The sequence below is a fragment of the Neopelma chrysocephalum genome, unplaced genomic scaffold (genome assembly GCF_003984885.1).
Source record: "Neopelma chrysocephalum unplaced genomic scaffold, ASM398488v2 Primary Assembly neopelma1_104, whole genome shotgun sequence".
NCBI lineage: Eukaryota > Metazoa > Chordata > Aves > Passeriformes > Pipridae > Neopelma > Neopelma chrysocephalum.
The window spans coordinates 852829-867056 of NW_020897768.1; the positions used below are offsets into that span (position 1 = coordinate 852829).

Consider the following 14228-nt stretch of genomic DNA (forward strand, 5'->3'; position numbering starts at 1 on the left):
TCATAGGAGAGGTGCTCCATCCCTCTAATCATCTTGGTGGCCTTCCTCTGGACTTGCTCCAGCGAGCCAATGTCCTTCCTGTGCTGGGGACCCCAGAGCTGGATGCAGCACTCCAGGTGGGGTTACTACTGGTGAAGGAGGAAGAAAAAAGTACTCTGTGTCGAAAAAGACATTACCTGTTTCAGACGTTATGGTAACTTGGAAGCAAATACTGGAATGACAAACATTTTAGCATACAAAACAAGCTGGAGTATGAGTGAGGTGTCTGTTACTGATTACCAAATTGTCATTCTCTAAGTCTCTTCACCACTAGCAAAGACCATGGCAAGCTCTTTAAATAGGTCTCTTTTTATGTACCAGATAGACCTGCATTCCCACATTGTCAGGAGAGTTCAAATCACTTCTCAAAATTCATACCTCAACTAATATAACCTTAAATATTTTCACTAGTTCCAGATCTTTGTTTATGATGTTTTCAACCTCCACCTTCCTAATTTATGTAAGACAGATGCTGATCTTACTTGTATATCCAAGTATATCTCACTCTTTAACATATTTAGATTAAAAGGTTTACTCAAACTCCCTGTGGAATAGGAAAGAAATTTTTTCTTTGTTTTAGAGTGAAAAGAAAAAGCAGCAGGTATTCCAGCTGTAGGTATGCTGCATTGAACTTTGAAGGTAATAGAGAAGGCTGCACACTGATAAAGAACAATTTAGGAGCCTAAAGTACTGTCTAGAGCTAAGCAGTCTAAGCACAGTGTTAATGGATATCTGCCTCTCTATTATGCTTACGTGTTGGAAGCAGAATTCCATCATAATAGTCCCTCCATTTCTATGGAGGTGCAGACCCTGCACTGAAATGCTTAACTGAGTGAGGTGTACCATTTCACAATAGAAATGGTGCTTATATCAGATTCATTAAATTATTCAGATAGCAAGTGAACAGATTACCTGAATAAGAAGGGATTTTATCAGTCATGGAGGGACAGGTCCAAACCTATCCCTTCTCTATCAGGAACTGTACACTGGGCAAAGTATGAAAATAATTCAAGAAGCAATGACCAGAACCCAGAAATCCTATCACACTGTTTAACTAGCACTTCTGGGTTCTCTTGAACTGCTTTCTGCCAGCTCAGCCCACTTCAGAGATCCAAAGCTGGACGTTAGAAACAACCTCGGTGCACTGAGCCTGCGTGCTAAAATCAAACCTAAAGTGAGCTCTCACAATCTTCAAATCCTATGAAACCCCGCACTTGTTTGTTCAGCACCCTCAGGGATTTTCTCACCAGGGTTAATTCTGTTTTAGCCCCATACCAATTCTGTTTTAGCCCCATACCATGCCCAGCTTTCAAAGTGGCACAGAGACAGCCTCATTAGCTACTTTTTTTTAAAGGCTCCTTTAACCCTGTGTTTCCTGTCACGACTGCCTTCCACAGCCTTTAATTTACAAATACCTTGAATATATCTGGAATCTAATGTAGAAAGGTCTAAAGTGAAGTGCTTGTGCAAGAGAGAGTGAGAAACCGAGGAGAAGGAGTCAGAAGAGGATGGACAAGCTGGGAGTAGGGTTGAGGGGGAGAGATGCGGGACTGGGGATGGGCTGGGGGGAGAGCGTGCAGATATTCGCGTGTGGGGGGGAATGCATGTGCACGGTTTGGGGAACAAAAATCGGCGGCGTCTGAAACGGACGTGACTTTTCCAGCCGGGTCAGGTGAGGCACCTGACGCATGCAACCTACCCTGATCAGCCTTTCACCTGACCGGGCGGGGGTGCAACCTCCTTCGCGGAGGCTGCACTCCCTGGCCGGTGGGGAAAAAGGCTGGTCAGGGAGGGTTGCGGACCGACGCGGATCCCCAGCCTGTTCCCGCATTGGTTCCCGTAAGTTCCCGCGTCATTTTTCTCCCCACACCCCGCTTTTCGCACTGGCAACCACAAGCCTCGATGGACGGGCGGGAGAAAGCTCGGATGCTCTGAGAGGGTCTGGGTTTGTGTTTGTTGTTTTTTTCTCCCTAGCCCTTGGAATAACCACCAGGGATGTCCGGAATTCAACCCGAGGATGGTTCCCCTCCGTGCAGGAATTGGACGAGCGGGTTGGAACTAAACGAAACGCGGGAGGCTCTTTTAACCCCTTCCTCCGACTACGATGATGAGGAGTTCCTGCGATACCTCTGGAAGGAGTATTTGCACCCCAAGGAATACGAATGGGCGCTGATCGCTGGCTACATCGTCGTCTTCATAGTGGCTCTCGTGGGGAACGTCCTAGGTGAGTCGAGCTCCCTCAAACTTCGCTTTCCCCCTTCCCGAAATGGGTTTTCCACGGACGGTGGCTGGAAACAGGGGTGGGTTTCGCATTCCCCGCTGAAAATGCCAGGGAAAGTTCAGGCTCCGCAGAAGGGGCCCTAAAACCCGCTACCCCCTGCGCTGGCGGGGGGCTGCGGCGGCTACCGCTCGGGGCTGAGGCGGGGCAGGGGGAGCGGGGCCGGCGGAGCGCACCGGGGCGGCTCGGCGGGGCAGAGCCGGGGCTGCCGGCGGCTCCCGCCCCCCTCCGCCGGGCCGAGGTGCTGAACCCCGCCGCCCCGGCCGGCGGCTCCGCCTCTCAGCCCGCCCGGGAGGATGCTGCTCCGGGATCACAGGGGATATGGAGCGCGGGGTGTTCCTACAGAACAGAGACGGGCGCGGTGTGGGGTGCGGGATGAGGGGCCCGGGACGGCGCCCGCCCCATGAGGGGAACCGGCGGTTCTCCCTCCGCTGCCGGCGGGTGGAGGACGCGCATCCCGTGCCTCTGCTCCAGCGGGGAAATAGGGCAGGGGCGAGGCGGCCCCTCCCGGGCGCTCATTGAGGGAGCGAGGCGGGGCAGTGCATCCCTGGGAGCCAGTCTCCTCCCGCTTCCATTCATCCTTGAAGGAGGTGGCGTGGGCGCGGGGGGTGTTCGGTGGCCGCCTCGCAGGGAGCAAGAGTGCTGCTGGAGAGTGGCGGAAAGCCGGGGGCGAGGCAGGGAGGTCACGGGTGGACTGGGGCGGCGGACAGCGGGAGGTTTACGGGAGCGGGCGGGGGCGGTGTGTGGGAGCGGCAAGAGGGGTCTGGCCGTCGGCAGCCCGTCCGCCTCTCCTCTCCTCCGCTCCTCTGAGCCCGCTGCCGGAGTCGTTCTCTGGGCTGTCGAAAAAGGCGCTTGTGCTGGCATAGGGGAGCGTGTCCTCTCTCCCCGCAGCCTGGGAGGGTGGCCGGGGGAGCGGGGCAGGCGCTGCTCTTCACCAGCTCCGCGTTCATGAATGGACGCAGTGTGGCTGTCGGGAACAGGTTCCGCCGGCAGCCCCCTCTGGGCTGCGTTCACGGCCATTGGCATTCCCTGTGTCCATCCGTGATACTGCCATGAACGGAGGGCGCTGAGCCCCGCCCCGTCATACGGGTCTTTCATTCATGTTTTTCAGAAGGATTTGTGCGTGTCAAGGCTGTCACTGCAAGGTTCCCGGGGCGGGATGCAAATAAGACAGCAGCCAAAGGCAACATTTTTAAAGGCCTTTTTTCTTGCAATGGATTGATGCTGCCTTTTTCTTTTTTTTTTTTTTTTTTTTCCTGTGGAGCGGTCCGCTAAATGCCTGTAAACATCCACGTTTGCTCGGTCCATTGCTTGGCAGCCAGCTTGACAGGCACTATAAAGATAAGAGCCCTGGCAAACATGCTGTATTTCAAACTAGGAAGAAAACTGCCCTCTTCATTTTGAGCAAAGACTGTTTTAGAACTACCTGTGCTTACCAGTTTGCTGCCATCCGTTCTGTAAACAAGCTGCCCTCTTGCATGTAAAGGTTCAAGGTCAAATGTTGAGCTGTAGGAGGTTTCACCCTATTTACACTTTTTCCCTCTGAAACCACGAGAAGAAAAGCTTTCCTCTCTGTGCGGTGCCAAATAGAGATGATACTGGTGTTGACGTGCAGCTGTTCTTCCCTAGCATTTGTGCACATTACCTTTTTGATTGGAACAGAAACTGGCATCTGGCAGTACACCCACCATTCCTTTTACTGAAATGTCCACTTTTTGTTCTCTGAAATCTCTCTTTCCGAGTTATGGTACATGATAGCAAATCTGATAGTGTTTTCAAAATAAAAACCTGAACACCTTTCTATCCACTCCTCTAAATCACAGTAAATCGTACAATAGATAATTCAGTTTTAGAGTTGTACTCAATGATCTCAAAGGTCTTTTCCAACCTAAATGATTTTATGATTCTTCTTAAGCTGTTCGCTCTTTAAACTGCCTTTATGCATGACATAGGCCTTACCCACATAAAACTGCTGGGGGTTTTTATGGGCAAGTTGTTTGTGGGATCTGCAGGTGCAAGTGCTTGTTAGCTGAACAGTCTCATCTTTATTCAAGAAAGCTCACACGGTACTGATTGCAGGCTCAGGTGATGCTGAGGAGAGAAATGGATGTGGTCTAATGCTCTTTCCAAAAAAACTTCTGTGAAAATCTTTTACTACCAGTGAAATCTGATGTAGAACAGCACACATGTTGGTGTCTCTGAGAAGCTGATTTCTTTTGCGTGTTCAAAATTAACCTGGGATTTAGTCATGGACCTTCTTGAAGAGCAGAAGTGTTTCTAAAGAGAGTTTTATTGGCTAATAGTCCTTTATAGTATCATCCTTAATGATGCATTGTGTTCCTTTGCTTATGTTTCACCAGTGTTGCAGGACTCGGGTGGCAAATGAAGTCAATGCTTTGATTCTATTTTGTCCATGTCTTATTCAAATAGCACTTAAGCAATCAGGAAAGACCCTCTCCTTCCCTGTGTGGTATTGAAAATTATATTTCTGCTTCTTATTTTGGTTTGTGCACTCACATGGGATTAAGAGTGTCCCAAAAATAACATCTGTGCAAGTGGAAGGCACAGCAAATCCCTCAGATATTACTAATAAACTGGATTGAAGCATTCTGACAGTTAATTAACAACCAAGGGTAGAATCATAAGGTTGAACTATGATTGACATCTACTGGGCTCTTGAGTGAGATGCACAGTAGGAATTCTACTTATAGTGGCATACAACAAGGTCTGCATTGCTATTTAGCTTTCAATTTAATTAGAAGAGTTGATACACACTGTCTGAGCTGCTGCACAAACCAGCTAAAGTAAAGTCTGCATTTGAATGCAAGTTTCAGTATTGCATTCAAGTGCTTCATGTCAATGATTCTCGTGTGCCCGTGTTGGCTGCTCACCAGGGATTTCAGCGTAAGCCACTGAGAAGAAAGAGATTTTAAGATGGTTTTAAGACATATTTACATGAACATTCAGAGAATATGAAATCCAGATGATAACATCAGTATGATTGCCCTGTTTTCTTCTTCACTGGGTCAGTGTTTACCTTTAGAAGCAGAATAGGTGTTGAGGGTAAGGACTTTCTCTTTTGTAAATAGGATCAGAAAATTTCTTTAAAACTGCAGAGCAAATAAACTCTTGCAACTTCTTTGCACAGCTAGTGGAAAACATAGGACTTCTTAATGGAGAATGTATGTTGACTATTAAGTCCTGTTTCTTCTTTATTTGAAAACATTGAATTAAAAACACTGCTTGAAAATAGAAAAATAGATAATTAAAGAAGGAATGGTATTTTTACGGTGTACAGAGGTCTCTGGTTACTGATATCATTCCACACTGACCAATTGCAGCAGTTAATAACTGGAGTAAGACCACAAAGGATTAATAAGTAATGTACAACTACATATATTTAACTCCATTTATACATGTGAAAGAAGAATGGGAATGGTCCTTGTTGAAGTTATTAATTTACATGGGTCAGAATTTTTCTAATGAAATGGTTTCTCTTAGAGAACATGCATTCATCAAAATAAAAATGTACAGCAGAGATCACTTGGTTTGATCACAGACTGAAGGCAGAAAAAGCAATTTTGTGGCATCCTACCAGCTGGGCTGCTGGGCCTCTTGGCAGCTCTCCCCAGAGCTGGCAGAAGCTGAAATCTTTAGCACATACAGCCTGTCAGTGCCCAGCTTGAAAGCACTGCTGGCTTCCAAGGCTAAGAGACCAAGCAGAACATCAGTGAGAAATTTCAGAAACTTTCTGTACTCACACAATTTGGTGATACTTGTTTTTCTTTCCAACTCAGAATGAAACCACATCTAATTGACAGAGAATTACTCTTTTCTGGATAGCTGTATCATTTATTATCTGTTTTACAGTAACTGCTAGTTGTGCTGAGATCCATACCGAACCAAACTATGGTCCTTTCTTCAAAGAGTTCATAGTCTGAGTCATAGAGTGCAACAGCATCCATTTTATTTTTATTCATTGTAGTTTGATTTTTTTTTAGGGCTGGAGAAGAAAAGGTTTATGTACAGCTCTAACACCAGAGTCCTAGTCAATGCCTATCAATCAGCAACTGTCTCAAATGCTGCTCTGTTATCATTTTAAAGGTATCCGGTGAATACTGAGGTCTAGGTATACATGCACGTGTTGGTAGAATTGGATGAGTCATGTATTCTCTTAAATAATCTTCATGAATCTTATTTGATTGTTGTAAATGAGGCATAGTTTATTTAATCACATTTGAAATTATTACATTTCATTTTATCCAGATTACTTGGAGAATCTGTCACTGAAAGGACTTCATGTTTCTAGTATCATCATGAGAGTCAACTTTATCTGTTGGATGAATAATAACTAGAATGTCTTTAGCATTGTTAAAAAGATACCACATGGAAATGATACAATATGTATACATTTTATCTACCTAAGAGATAGAAACTATGAGCTTAATTTGTGTAAGTTCGAGTATCAGCTGAAATACGTTGCTGTTTGCATAATATAGGGATTGCTCACCATTTTCAGAAATGAAAAAAAAAGTGAAGTGTTTAGAATATTTCTTTGGTTTTAAAGCATTGTTTATTTTCTGTGTTGCATGTCAAGTGAAACCTGCTCTGGTTTTTTTTGGACATTAGCAGCTGAGTTACTGTCTGTCTCACAAGTGGAATTTGTCAGAGAAGAACTACGTTGGACTGTTCCCCAGAGTAAGGAGAACTAGTAGCTGAGGGCAGCAGCAAGACTGACAGGGCACTGTGCTCACCAATACAGTCCCACTGTGCCCAAGAGCTTGGTAGGTCTGGTAATGTTTAGCAGGTTTCAGTCACCTCCCAGCAATCACCAGACAAATCCATAGTGACAAAGCAGGTCTAAGTTTAAGCCAAGAAAGTCAAGTTAGCGGATGAGGATTACAAGCAAATTCAGCAAGGCACATGTGTACTTGCAACATGGTCTTTGCCTGAGCTAAGTGTGAGATCCTGAGCTTAAATGCAGCTCCAAGGCAAAGAAGTGACCCACAGAGTACTCCAAAGGCTGTGTTCCCAGGAGCCAGATCCCAGCTCATATGTTGCCCTGTACCAGAGCTGGCCTACAGCATGGGCACCTAACCCCTGGGGTTGCAGAGCCTGGGGGTGCACTCAGCCCTGACAGAACTGTGCTCTGTCTACTGGTCCTTAGCACAGTAAGACTGCAAGGATTTTAGCCCAGTTTGTGGAATATAATACTGACAATGAAGGATTCATGATAGAGATTCAGAAATTGTATAACATGCAAGATATTTGCTGGAGCATGCCACTAGCATAGTGGATTGTATTTTCTTTGTATATCCTAAAGAAAAGTCACTCTTACATCTACATTAGAAACAGACATGGACATGAAAAGGTTTTTCCTAGTGCAACTCCATTTTACAGTGACTGACAGATGCTTTTTAAGCATGCTGTTTCAAAATTGGACAGCATTTCAGCTGTGAAACACACCTTGATTTTAATGATTCACGCACATTTAAATTGGATCAGTGAAGTGTGACATCTTTTTATCATAGCATCATGTACAGTATGACAGCTATATTATGGCTCTTCCATCTGTAACAGGAAGTGTGCATAAGGATTTTGTAGGCTTTTTATTGTTACTATGGATAGAAAAATAGTTCTATCAATTATTATTATGAAACATCTGATCAATCAGTATAGCCAGCTCTGCAGAGATGACCAGGTTTGCCAATTAATACTGGTAATGATTTGTGTGTGTTTGTGTGTGTGGTGGGACATTGTAAAACCAATCTGTCTGTGTTAGTCAGTACAGTTAGATTAGGAAAACTCTGTGATGGCACCTTTTTGTTCCACCACAGCTGACCAAATCTGGCATTTTGGGCAGTCTCTTTTTATAGCATAGCTGATCTTCTGGTAATAACTCCCATTTCCATTAGATTGTTAATTGCCTAAGATTATGTAATGCGACTGAGTTAGAAAATGAATCCTGTGCTAATTAGATGGTTATGCTATTACTCCCAGTTGTGATCTGTTGAAACAAGCTTCCAGCACAGAACTCGGTTCTTGTTTTCTTGTCTAACACCTATTATTATTAATTGTTATTAATAAGGCAGTGCCTAAAATGTAGAATTAGGCTGGAGAACATGAGTCATCCACAACCCTCAACTCTGAAGTCCTCTTAAGAGCTTCAGGACAATAGAACACTTGGTAGCTAGAAAACATCTCAGAAAATATATTGCTGCAAGCAAACTAGTTGCTGTATATCTGTTTTATTTATGTAGGCCCTCATTGTCTTTTGTGGGAGACAGTTCCCCATTAGTACATTTCAGTGAAGCTAATATTCAACAAAATACTTTGGGATTTCATATGTTCTATGTTATTCAACTATATTTTGTACAGTTTTGGTATTTTACCTGTGTGATTGAACCTACGCATATGTACTTGTTTATGTGTGATACATAGGGAGCATGACCTAACCACCTACTTCTTCTGTCATATTTCTAAGAATTTGTTGATGCATCTAGTGTTTCCTGTTGATAAGGAACTATCACCTCACTGGTAGGCTGTGTAATTCCTTTGCCCAGAGTATTGTCTGTCTTTTCAGCTATCGCATCACATATTCAAGGACAGTTCTTATCTGCTGGGCATTGTTACCAGATGTAGGGTTTTTTAAAAATATTCCCTTTGTAATAAACATTGTATTAAAAAGTGTCTTTTCTTTGTGTCATTCTTTCTATTACTTGTCAACATACACCAGGTTTCACCTTGGTCTCCTTTTTTCAGATAAGATTAGTTATGTAAAAATGAAGTAATGTTTGAATTTAGACCTTAATAGTGGGTCAGAGATGGACAGTCTAAGAAGTAGTAGATATCATCTCGCTATTCACAGAAGAGATTGCTTTGTGTTAGATCTTTTGTTCTCATTGCTAGTTTCAAAAACTGCTAATTAAATATCCACTGCAATAGTTAATGTGCTTCTCTCCCCTTAACCAAGATCATCAATGAAGTTATTGAAATACTCATGGGAAGCCTTCCTCACACAAATAAAATAACCTTAGTCTTAGCTACCTAATTTTTAGACTCTTAAGTCAAAGTAGGAGAATCCTTATTCAGGAATCGGTCATAATGAAGGTAGTTTTAAGGACAGCATTTCTTCTTCCAGCAGTATGCATTGATTCAGTGTTTCCACAGGGGCTCTAGCTCTCTAGAATTCCAGTTGGTAGACTATCAACAGCCTTCCTTTAAAGATGATTGTGTTGCTCGACAGCCCACCACTCAGATCTTGATTTGCAGCAGGTAGTATCATTAAAAAAGAACAAAAGGGAGAATTCCATATACAAAACCAATTCATTGTCAGGGGAAAACAATTTCTTGGGGGTATAGGAGGCAGAGAATAAATATTGTGTAACTCAAATTTATTTATCACACTTTTTATCACTGTTTGATTGAAAAATACTGTGAAGGAGTAAAGCTTTTTAGAAGCTTTCTGCCTCATGCATTTGGAGGTGTTGAGGACCAGTGCTTACAATCACAACATCAGTTCCAAATAGCTGCTGGATGACCATGTTGTGATACTTTAGTCAAACAGTTGTAATACTGAATTATAAAGCAAAATAAAATCATTGAGGTTTAGTATGAAAAATTATTCTTCTTTGTTTACATCCATCTGGGATTAATTATTTATCAAAAGTTCCTTTATATATATGGAAATGTCAGTTGTTGCTGATTATGGAAATTACATTTCTGTTTTGCCCAGAAAGTCACACTGAAAGATGACCCAATGAATAAGAGGTTGACAAGACTTCTGGAGTGTGAGGAAAACGATTTAGGGTTGATATGTAGAAAACAAATTGACAGCTGACCCAGCAGTCCACCAGCAGAAGAACTGCAGCACAGTGTTTAATATGCTCAAGACAGCATAAATCTTCCAGGAGGCAAGCAGCTGCACTTTATTCCAGATGGAGCCTTTGTATTGTTTTCATATTCAGCTTGATACACAATGAGCTGTGCTAATTGATTAAACGGCATTACAGTCTCTAATTAAAATGCCTCAGGACACTAAACCAACAGGGACTAGACTAAATTTATATGTGAAAAATATCAATCTCACCATATTGTCATATTAGAGGGGTGTTTTTTTTTTTCTTCGGGAATATAACAAGGAGAAGCTTTCTTGATGGATTTCTAATAGTATTTGTCTTTCATTTTAACTTTGATTTTAATTTTTTATGTTTTGTCCTTGCTGAGACTTTCCTGCGAGGCTTTTTGGGGAGCGGGATGAGTTCTGAAACAAGCTTCGTTTTGGCAGAACTGTCCTCGCTTGGGTAATGCCTCCACAAGTTTTTCCACTGTCAGCCTGGCGACTCCGTCTGGTTTCCGAGCCTTCACCGACACTGTGTGGCAGAGGAAGGAACAGCAAGGGCTTTGCTTAAAGCTTTGCTGGAGTCTAGCGAAAGTAAAGCGCCAGAGGTGAGATGACAAAGGGAGAACCAAATAGCCATTAGAAAAACAGCTGCTCCTTGTGAAAGCTGGCCTGCATGTTTGCACGTGCAGGAAGAACTAACTTTGAGTGGTTTTGTAAAATAAAAACAAAAATGCAGAAAATAACGAAGTACGATGGGCCGGTAATTAGGTTCCATTGGAGCACTAGCAGTCAGGAAAAGCATGCACAGCAGGAGTCTGTTTCTGAATTACTTCTAAAATTTCTCTCCTGCCTTTTTTCTTTTTTTTTTTTTTAAATTCTAATCCTCTTTTCTTCAATGCCTGTGTTAACACCACTTTCCCCATTTTCTTTCTCAGTCCCATTTATAGTCCAGAACATCAAAGGCTGCATAAAAGCTTTACATATAATGTTAAATTGAGGTTTTATTCAATTATTTTTACTATTTCATAGATTTTTTTAACAGAGGTCTGAAGAGCTCAATTTGGGCCACTACACTGTGCCTCAGCTATACAGGCATCCTATTAGTGCTGTGGTGTATCCCAGGTTTTTTAGGAAGGCTGTTGCTGGCCTCATCTCCTATTTTATGATTTTGAAGTACTTTTTGGTAAAATATACTCCTAATTCATAATTTTTGCTACCTTTCTCATCCTTGCTCCTCTTCTCCAGGCTGATTGGAAAGCTACAGCTCTTTGCTATTTCCTTCTGGGTAGGCAGATGGCATTTCTACTCCACAGAGCTTCCTTTCTCTAGCAGGTTTCTTGAGGGTTTATAGTGAGCTGAGTGCCTCCACTTCTCTACAGAACTGCCTGAGATGACAATGCATAATTTAAGGAGTGCGAGAAGAGAGTATATAAAATTTTTTTGTTCTGATCATTAACAAGCTATCCTGTATTCAGTGGCATAGTCAAAGTATTTTGTATACCTATAAAGTAACAGGTTTTGAACACAAGCTAGTGAATCTTGATGAGCTGCTAAAGCACTGGTATATCAATAAAGCTATTGTCCAAGACTCCTGAATAACCTTGTACTGTAATAAAGTCAGAAAGACATGGGATCTGGAGGGAATATACTGAAGCAACTTTATGTCATTTAGGACCTGTTTATATCTTTATATCATTCTTTCCTATTCAAATAAATCATAGCAAATCCTCGTAGCTGTTTAGCCTTGCACTGAAATAAAATATTACCCATGCTTGCACAGGTTGAAAACAATACTGCAACCAGCAGAGGGCAACGAGGGGGACAGAAAGCTGACTTGGTTTGAAAATACTTCCTCTTCAGGGGCTTTTTTTCACAATTTTTAAAATACATTAATGGAATGAGTTTCTGGGATATTTAATTAATATAGTAGTATGTAAACATGCTAATTAAGATGCTCTTGTGCTATGTGCCATAAAAAGAATGGAAAATTGTTTTGTGCTGCAAAGAAGAGAAGAAGTCAAAAGGGGAAACACAAGTATAAACAAAGAAATATAACGTAACAAATTATCTTGCATTTCTATGCTTGTAAACTATTGAGTTTTTCCACCTTTCGGGTCTCTTGCCCCTGTGGCTTAGAATTCAAAGGAGTTCAGGGCTACTTTTTGTACATTGGCTTTCCTGCATACTGCTAGACCCTGAGTAGAAAGGGGCATAGGCTTTTACATTGCTCTGAGGAAAAGTAATTACTGAAGTTCATCTAAATTCCATCCAGGTTAAGCCGGTGTGATCTGGAAGGTTTAGTAAAGAGCTGGGAATTAGGAGTCCAAGCTTCTTATTCTCGTCAGTGTCTGATTCACTGTATGACCTTCAACAAATTCTGTTCTGCATTTCACTTTCTTTGTGCTAAAGGTGAAAATGATAATATTTCTTAGCTGTCTGGGGTATTGCGGGGTTTCAGTTGCTCATACTGACAGAAAGCTTTGAACCCAACATGCAAAATGCTATGAATTGATTTCTGATACAGTTGGCTGCCAGTGAGATTGACTTTACATTTGTCAACTTAATGGATTTGTTTTGCCAGAAATAATGTTTATGTTCAGGTGCTTTCCCCAGATGGGCCAGCACAGGAGTGAGAATAGGCCTGGTCAGAAAGCATACATATCTGCTTAAGCCTTTCACCTTTAAGGACTGACATCCATGGCTGAAAACAATGCACTTGTCTGAATTAGGTAGAATGTAGGACTGTTGAAACCATAGCATGAGAGAAAAGTAGCCAAACTCTGACTTTTAAACAATATTTTATTTAAATTTTGCCTACTGATAAAAGAAATAAGAAATACCGCAAAACATTGCCATTTAATATCAGCTTTTGCCTAAGTACAAGACAGGACCATACTTTCAATATGAATTGCACTCAAGACAAAGAACCAGCCATAAGTAAAAGTCCAAATCTTCAAATTTTTAGAGTTAAGTGTTAAAATTATTGAAAATGAAATAGTGTTTGCAATTTTGTCCCCAGCATTGTATTTTCTACTGCAAACAACATTCCAGAGGGGCAGCAATGTATTACTTCCCTGTTAGATGTAGCCTCTGCACTGTCAGACTATAAGTTATAGCTGTAGTAACTGGGTGACAGACAATGGTAAAGCTCTGAATAGTTATGTTGTAATTATCATACAATGCTATAGAAATAATTACTTCGCTGGGTAACTTAAATCACGCAAATAGGAAGAAAATACAAATAAAATGATGTTTCCTTTAAACTTCTGATTTATAAGCCTGGCCTTTCAAATATCTGAGGCCACAGATAAGAGAACCTGAAATTGTGTATTCAGGAAGAAAAAAATAGAAGAAATGTATACTGTGGGAGATTTCCTCCAAAACCAGTACAAGAACAGTGAAGAGTTTGTAGAGGGGTTTTAATTTGCATTTATGAGAGCAAGATACATATGTAGCAAAAATTAAATTATACGAGCTATAGAATCTGGAACTATCTCTGCGACACACTAAAAGATATGAAGAACATATGTTGAGTCACGAAAGAGATTTTAGATGAATCTTGGAAACCTATATCCTAAAAAGGTATATGATAAAATCATCTTGTTTTGGAGAAACTAAAGGCCACGTAGCCTCTCCCTTTCTTTTTGTCCTAAATTACCTTTAAATGTCTAAACATAGCCCTCATGAAGAAGTAGTGTAGTCTCAGCTCCTGCTAAAGCTCTGGTAAGATCTTGAATGAGTATTCTACCAATTTTGGTCACTGTACTCTCACCAGAAAGAGGCGATTCAGTCAGAAGAGTGTCCAGACAGCAGCAACAAGGATAGTTGCAGATGTTCAAGAAATCACTGGGAGTAAAAGCTAAAGAGCTCTGAAGTTCTGAGGAAAGGTGTAACAACAATCTCTACGTACATGAAACATTGCTGCTGGGAAAAACTCTTCTTTCTGCTTGTGTGCGGAAAAAAAAAGCAATATAAATAGCAGCAAAATAAAAGTAGATTAAACACGAGGGGTTTTTTTTCTTAATAAGGAAGATAATTAGACAGTGCAACACATTTAAGAGATGTGTG

At 41.8% G+C, this 14228-nt stretch overlaps 1 protein-coding gene across 2 annotated transcripts in view; it reads left to right on the forward strand.

The window, feature by feature from the left end:
- The first annotated feature begins 1924 nt into the window (after positions 1 to 1924).
- Positions 1925 to 14228, forward strand: part of HCRTR2 (hypocretin receptor 2) — a 35496-nt gene continuing 23192 nt past the window's right edge. Inside the window, exon 1 of one of the 2 annotated variants that reach the window (XM_027696064.1) lies at positions 1925 to 2263. In XM_027696064.1, coding sequence (XP_027551865.1) covers positions 2035 to 2263 — 229 coding nt within the window. In that variant the 5' untranslated portion in view covers positions 1925 to 2034. Of the gene's footprint in view, positions 2264 to 10683; positions 10766 to 14228 lie in introns of those variants that run through there. The other variant, XM_027696065.1, reaches the window with a different exon arrangement.